This window comes from Setaria italica, chromosome I (genome assembly GCF_000263155.2).
Source record: "Setaria italica strain Yugu1 chromosome I, Setaria_italica_v2.0, whole genome shotgun sequence".
Lineage (NCBI taxonomy): Eukaryota > Viridiplantae > Streptophyta > Magnoliopsida > Poales > Poaceae > Setaria > Setaria italica.
This window is the reverse complement of record NC_028450.1, coordinates 14,412,155-14,420,344: the sequence shown is the minus strand read 5'-3', so window position 1 is coordinate 14,420,344 and position 8,190 is coordinate 14,412,155. Positions and strand designations below refer to the sequence as shown.

General features: G+C 51.4%; 1 protein-coding gene across 1 annotated transcript; it reads left to right on the top strand.

The window, feature by feature from the left end:
* The first annotated feature begins 993 nt into the window (after positions 1-993).
* LOC101778828 lies at positions 994-2,908 on the top strand. Its single transcript, XM_004952272.2, has one exon. The coding sequence runs from the start codon at positions 1,023-1,025 to the stop codon at positions 2,742-2,744; it is 1,722 nt and encodes a 573-aa protein (XP_004952329.1). The 5' UTR covers positions 994-1,022; the 3' UTR covers positions 2,745-2,908.
* Positions 2,909-8,190: the final 5,282 nt, after the last annotated feature.

Below are 8,190 nucleotides of genomic sequence, written 5' to 3'. Positions count from 1 at the left end.
AATTAAAATTGTGAAAGGGGATTCCCCTATCAAAGGATAAAGTGGAAAGGGAAAGATCAATCTGCTGGAGATGCTCTAAGGAGTTTTGTCCAGTAGCCTTTGACTGCAATTTTGCAAGACCGATCTCATCTACTACTCCATCCGCTCCAAATTGTAGGTTATTTTGATTTTTATAGATTCATAGATATTATTATGCATCTAGACATACATTATATGTAGATGCATAATAATATCATGAATAAAAAACTAAAATAACCTACAATTTGGGAAGGAGGGAGTAATCCTCCAAACATTACACAGAGAAGCAATGGCATTTTGAGTTTTTTTAACTGTTGGCGTTCATTTGTACGGCCCACTTTATCTTTCCAAATGAAAAACTAGATAAAACTTCTCAAAAGCAGCCTACTCCAAATATTTTTTGGCAATGTTTTTTTTTCAACATGAAAAGTACCATAGAAACAAGGCGCCAGTTCAAAGTTAATCCAAAATCTCAAGCGTATGCCCATTCAAAATAAAGAACATGTGAAATCTCTACTGATAAAGCTGTGCGGCTAATTGCTCGGTACAACAAACACCCATGCACCCGTGCATGAAGAACAAGTGCACCCGTGCCGTGCGGTGGCGGTGTGTCCACAGCACGACTCTACGTTGCATTTCTACCGCACTAGTCTAGGTCCATGAAGAACAAGTGTACGCTACATAACACAGACATGGCAGTAACCGAAAGCAAAAGCACAGTACACAGCTGGAGCAGGGGATAAGCGCAAGACAGTGCATCAACAAAATACGGAGTATCTGAGAATTCTCCCGCCAAAACGGAAGATACCAGAGCACCAGAGGGGCATTTCCGTCATATTGATCTACTTGCTGGCCAAGAACCCGGAGGGGCATTTCGGCCCGTTTGGACGTCCGGGCACGGCACCGTCAGCAGCGGCGCTCCGGCCATTTATAACCCCACCACCCATTCCGTTTCGGCAGCTGCCTTTGCCACCCCGCACATCCGCCTCTCCTCGCCTGGAGCCATGGCTGCTCCGGCGTTCCACCTCCCCCTCTCCCTCCTCCTCGCCTCTCTGCTCCTCTCCACCGCAGCCGCAGCCGCCGCCTCCCACAACCACCACGGCGTGCCGGGGACCCATGCCCACCTCCTCCACCACCACGGCCACGGCCATGGCCACCACCACCGCTCCCCGTCCACGATGACGGCCACCGCCCGCTTCGACACCGCGCCGTCCATGCACCAGAACCGCGTCGAGTCGGAGTCGGAGGAGAACCGCCAGTCGCTGCGCGTCCTCGAGCCCTTCTTCACCCCGGCGGCAGCCCAGGCGCCCTCCGGCGAGGAGGCCATGGCGGCGCTGGGCGCGGCCGCGGCGGACGCGGAACCGAAGACGCCGCTCGACCTGCCCCAGCCGCCCTCGCCGCCTCCTTCCTTCGTCGCCGCTGCGGATCTGCCTCCCCTCGCGCCGCAAGCGGGGGACGCGAGGTGGTCCGCGCCTGAGGCCGTCGCCGCTCCTCCACCCGTCGACGAGCCCACCGCCACCACGACGACGACCCTTCCGCTCCCCAGCCCGTACCCCGAGGCGGCGAGCCCTCCGCCTCCCGTCCACGGCGCCGCGGCGGGGATGGCGTCCTCGGGCGACGACCTCGGCCTGCAGCAGCTCGCCAAGGTGCTCGCGTCGCTGGGGTACAACGAGATGGCGTCGGCGGCCACGCTCCTCGCCGATTCGCCGTCTGTCGCGACCTGGCCCGGCGCGATCACCGTCTTCGCGGCCCCCGACATCTTCCTCCAGGCCGCCTGTCCCGGGTGCTCGCGCCGCCACCTCCTCCTCGACCACATGGCCCTGGGCTACTTCCCCTACGCCGAGCTCACCGCCGCGCCCACCGTGAAGCTCCCGTCGGCCTCCGTCGGCTTCTGCCTCGACGTCGCTGCCGAGCACCGGCCCTTCTCCGTCCACCACGCCAGCCTGTACGTCGACGGCGTCGAGATCTCGCACCCTGAGCTCTACGACGACGGCCGCTACGTCGTGCACGGCCTCCGCGGCTTCGTCCCGCCGCTCTCCCACGCCTCCTGCATAGAGGGCACGCACCACCACCACCACCAGGTCCAAGTCCACCACCACAGCCGCCGCCACCACCACCTAAGCGCCAAATCGGCCGCCGCCTCCGCCGCAACCGCCGCCTCCATCGTGCGCATCATGATCCGCGACGCCATATCCCGCCTGCGCGACAGCGGCTTCGGCTTCGTGGCGCTGGCCATGCGCGTCAAGTTCGCCGAACTGGAGAAGCTGGCGAACCTGACGGTGTTCGCGCTCGATGACCAGGCCATCTTCACCGGCGGAGGCCACGGCTACGTCTCGGCGGTGCGGTTCCACATCGTCCCCGGGCACCGCCTCACCCGCGCCGACCTCCTGCGCCTCCGCCCCGGCTCCATCCTCCCCACCCTGGACGGCGAGGACCAGAAGCTCGTCATCACCAGCGGCGCCGGATCCGCCACCGACGAGGTCCGGATCAACTACATACCCGTGAAGGAACCTGACGCGGTGATCAACTCCCGCGTCGCCGTGCACGGCATCTACGTCCCGTTCCCCCGCCTTCACCTCGCCAACCTCGCCGCCTCGGTGGCCGTTGCCTCCGCCATCCAGGTGAATGGCAGCTGCGACATCGGGGAACCCTTCGGCGACTGCGCCTCTACAGCGATGACCTCTGCAACGATCCCGGCTGCTCAGGGCTACGGCGGAGGGCAGTGATGCGTGAGCCCGTTCGTTTTCTTCTTCTGAGTTTCTTAGTAACTAGTAGGATTTTCAGCTTGCGGTTTCATTGTTAGATGAGAGATGGGTTTTTGGTGATGAAATGTACCGCACTCGGCACTTGTGCATGGTGAATGAAATCTTGATGGAACTTCTGTTGGTGATGATGTTTTGCTTCGGGAATTAGCATGTTCAGTTCTGTTCCGTTTTGCATCTGTCTGCTCTGTTCTCTGACTCTGCTGTTTGCCCTGTTCCATGTCGTGTCGTTGCATGTGTGGTCTCTGCATTGCTGCTAGCAGCCTGTTGATTTACTCGCTTGTGTGATCGATGACTGTGAATCGATAGATCCCAACTGATCATGATTTTCTTGGAACATTCAGTTCAAATGGTGAAGTGCTTATATCCTGAAGTATGTTCAGCAGTAAGATCAGTAATTATGTGATTTACCCTTCCCCATTGCTGATTGTGATTATATCTCAATTGCTTGTGGTTTGCTTGGATCCCTGGAGTCCTTTGATCAATGCTAAAATTTGCAACGAGGTGCATTGTTGGGGATTTGGGAATCAGGATTAGGTTGATCTCAATTGATCATGATTTTTCTTGGAACATTCAAGTTCAAATGGTGGAGTGCTCATATCCTGAAGTATGTTGAGAAGTAAAATCAGTAATCATGTATTCATGTGATTTACCCTTTGCCATTGCCGATTGTGATTATATCTCAATTGCTTATGTTTTTTTGCTTGGATCTCCAGAGTCCTTTGCTCAATGCTAAAGTTTGTAGTGAGGTGCATTGTTGGGATTTGGGAATCAGGTACATGATGCATATGTGCAATGTCGTATTAGATGGTTATGAACTTGGATCGAGTGTTGGCTATTGCGCGATGAACGAAGCCTTCGTTGAAATTTGAATTGTGATGCCGTTTTCTTTCTGAAATAACTATGGTTTGTTCTGTTTTCCATCTTTGTGCGTATCAACCTTCTTTGCTCATCCATGCGTGCTCTCTGAAGTCCATGTGTTAGACCACCAATGGATGAACACATGGAAAGAAATTAACAATTGGACGAGCATGGCATTTTTTTTCCCTCTGTAGGGCTAGACTAAGATGTTCTCTTCACTGAGATGCTCTATTTTTTGACATTGTCTCCAAGCTCCCAGTTCCTGAATCTCTTCCTTTCTACTGGAACAAAAACTCTAAAATCTGAACACAAAATTGGAGTCATTGGCTTCTCCGAATTATGTGTTTCGGGACACGGGTGGTTCGGGACCGGAAACAGAAACACAAATGATGAGCTGGGGTCCGGCGGTGCTCACGCGCAAAGCTTTCCAGGGCACCGGACGCACTCAAGAAGGGTGCACGATCTGGGATCTGCAGTGCATGCAAGGTTCAGACGGCACGACAGAGCGCGCACGCAGTCGGGTCTCCTCGGCAGGGGAAGCCGACGACGGACGCCTGAACACGTGACAGCCCGGTGGTGAACCGGGGATGGCACGCACGCAGCGGAAGGGCCCCTGTCTCGCCCTATTGTGCGACGGCTGTTCCTGGGCCGCTGGGCGATTGGGCTCCGATCCGCTCGTGTGTGGAGACACACATAGACACAGACGGACGAGAGACACGACTCAGAATGGCTTCGGCTATGGACTAGGCTGGATTCACTACTGCGGTACTGCCGCGCTTCACTAGGAGGCCTGCACGCGCCGCTCCAAGTTTTTCCTTTTTCTGGTAGCTCGTCAGTCGTCATACATGTCATCCAAACAACGTGGCAGTAAGAAACGGTCCAACCTGAATTCTCTAGAGACTAGACGAAAGAAACTTTAAATGTAGATTCACCTATAACCCTTAGATTAACATTCTAGATTCACCTATAGCCCTTAGGATTAACATTCACTATACATTGTATCAGCTGATAAGATTCTTTAGGTGGAATCTATCCCTCGACTCGGCATAAGCTCATATTTAAAAAATTTAAAATAAATTGACGCTATTCTTTCAATGGTAGGCGTCATGTCCGTCGACGGCAGGTACTAGCGGTGACTTCGTCAATCTTAGATTTGCTAACTAGGTCTCTCAGAGGTGCTCATAAGGTTAGATTTATGTGCGTGTATTCATAGAGGTGAGTGTGCGTGCGTATATGTCTATCATTGTCAAGATTAGCGGATCAAGACTACGGTTAGTAAATTTCTTTTATGCGCGTAAGGCTTCGGATGGTGGCGTGGGAAGACATGGGGTTAGACTGGTTCGGGCAAGGAGAGCCCTACGTCCAGTACGGGGAGCTGCTCGTGTTGCCCACGCGGGGTCTGTAGTAGGGGTTACAGATGGGCGAGAGAGGGAACCTGTCCCAAGTCTCTTGGGTGTGCACTGATGCTCTAAGGATGAGTGTGTGTGTTCTGTTGGCTTGAGAGTCCTCTGTCTCAGGGCTCCCGGTTCTCCTTTTATAGCGCAAGGAGAGCTCAGGGTTACAGATGAGCCAGGCGTGAGGAGAAGTAAAAAGAGATAAGCTAAGTAAAGTAAAATACAAGGAGAAGGACCAAGTCCCCGGGTCACCGCCCCCTGCTCTGGCCTTCGGCTCCTGTCAGCGCGTCCACCGGGGGAGGGCGGCCATCTTCGGATCCTGTCGACGATCCTCCTGGCGACCGCTCCGCCAGGCATGATGATAGTGTTCGGGCATGGCAACTGCGCACGTTGAGGGGAGACAGCTGACCCTGTTGTTCTGCTTATGGCCCGTGGAACACGGACGTCGCGTCCCTGTCGCCGGATATGCGGGGCGCGAGAACGGGCGGAGCTCCCTCCTGTGCCGGGCGGCGCAAGCCATGAGTGCCCTATGGCGAATCAGGAGGAGCCGCGGCCACTGTAGCCCGTGCGGTCGCGGCTACAGTGCTCTGCACGGGTACTTGCGGCGGGTCACGTCGAGGGATGCGGGCGCCTTTCTGTGCGCCAGAGCCGCGGCGCATTTATGCCGAAATTGGAGGGGCCCCACGAGGTCCGCGCCCCTCATCTCCCATTCCGTGCCCGAGGCGGATACTTGTCCTGTGGGCCTAGATGAGTCCGACCCCCTACGCCCGGGATCGGGCGAGGTGGAGTCTTGCGGCGAGGGGTCGGACGCTCCCGACCTTGGGACCGTGGGTCGGGCGAGGTGGAGTTTTGTCATCGAGGGGTCGGGAGTGTCCGACCCCTGGGCCCTATGTCGGGCGAGACGGGGCGTGATGCGCTCTGCTCATGCTGGGCCGGTGGCAATCGTCTCCACCGCAGGTGGGCCTAGGCCTTCATGATTGTTGTTTCAAGGATCATTAGGAGGTCGTTAATATTTCCCCCAACAATATCAGCATCTACATCTGTACTGCAAACACAAAATTGTGGAAGAAAGAAAAAACTAGTGCCTGGACTCTGAGGATTCATACTCGGAGATCTCAATAGGCCAAGACCATATAGCACATGCAGGAAGAATTGGTCATGTACACGATGCAGTTTGTTTATGTGATTATGTCAACTGCTAAGGCGGAGGCTTTGTATAGCTGCACCAAGAAAAGTGACACTGCCAGCACGACGCATGGCGCATATCCACCGGAGGCAGATTCATCAACTTAGTCAAGACAAACTATTTCGATCAATCTTCGAGAAAAGTTATCTTTAGGGAAGCTAAAGTTGACGTGTATAGATGAACATCCTTACATCCTTTCACCTTTTGTTTTCTTCATGCACTTCGTAACATTTGCTCATGAGCTAGTTCATCTTAGTGGGTGTGTTTAAGTGGGTGTGTTTGGTTGCTGGACTTAGCTTAGCCTCACTATGATTTTAAACTAGGATACAGCATTGCAATCACGTTGTTTGGCTTGATCCTCTAAGAGCATTTCCATGATCTGGAATGGATGAGCCGGTGAGAATAGTCAGGAATGCGAGATTGATATTAAAAATAATTGTTTTGTAGTAGCTTTACACTTTTGTAGTGAACTTACGATCACGTGTTAAACAAAACATGTTAAAGATAGCTTCTACTCCCTCCGTCCCAAATTACTATTCGTTTTGGTCTATAGCTTTTGCTACATATTTAGATCTAAAATATATCCAGGTGCATAGCAAAAGCTACGTATCTAGAAAACTCAAAATGAATAGTAATTTGGGATCTAGGGAGTATAAATTAACTCATAGTAATAAGTTTGTTCCCTAATTTTGTTTGACAATTTATCTCGGGCTGCTATAATATAATAAAACGTATATGATAGGTCAATTATAGTGCTGCTTGCTAGCTCATGTAAGGAGGAAAAGAAGTGATGACTAAGGGCCTGTTTGGCAACTATGTGTTAAAGTTTAACACCCGTCACATCAGATGTTTGGATGCTAATTAGGAGTATTAAACATAAGCTAATTACAAAACTAATTGCACAGATGGAGTGTAATTCGCGAGACGAATCTATTAAGCCTAATTAGTCCATGATTTGACAATGTGGTGCTACAGTAACCATTTGCTAATGATGGATTAATTAGGCTTAATAGATTCATCTCGCGAATTAGCACAGGATTCTGCAATTAGTTTTATAATTAGCTCATGTTTAATTCTCCTAATTAGCATCCGAACATCCGATGTGACACTGTTAAAAATTAACACCTCGTATCCAAACACCCCCTAAGGATCAGTTTGGTAGGGCTCCAGCTCCTCTAAAAGAAGTCGGAGTAGGAGGAGCCACTTTTTTAACTCCAGCTTTTTCATATAAAATAGTTCCAGCTTCTCTAGTGCTCCAGGGATTGAGCTATTTTTGACCAAACCGTTTGGTGGGACTTTAGCTGGAGCCGCTGGAGAAGCCGGAGCTGGAGCCCGCCAAACTGGCTCTAAACGTTCAAGACTGTACCATGCCATGATAAGGTTACAAGTAGTATTGCATGAGTGAAGATTTTACTCACTGTTATATATAAAAGTATAAAATTATGCTATTTTCATGGGACATTAGTATTGGCTACTCGCCTCTGTAAATTTTAGCATATCTGATTTTTCTTGTGATAAGGAGCATATCTGATCGAGGTTTTGTTAAACAAGTGTAGCAAGGTAGCATTAAAAGGACAGGCATGGCCACATTCGATCAATAATCGATTTTAATTAATATTTGAAATAAAAACCATGCGTTTCAAAAGGTTCCTAAGAGATGCTTTCCGTTGATCTGTACCGGGGTTCGTGTTCTTTTGTCTCTAGTGACGGTATTCTTGCTTGTATTTTTCTTTTCCACGTTGTATAGAGCGGGTCTGCCATCCGGACTGAGTGGATGGGACGCAAGTATTTTGTTTTCCGCGTTGTATAGAGCGGGTCTGCAATCCGGACTGAGTGGATGGGACGCAGCTTTGACAGGGACCTAAAGTTACCGTGGGTCCGATGCATAAAGCCTGACAGCCCACTTGCCTGTACTGTTTCCACTGTACATCTTCAATGCATCTATTTCAAAATCTAAGAACTAACCGTT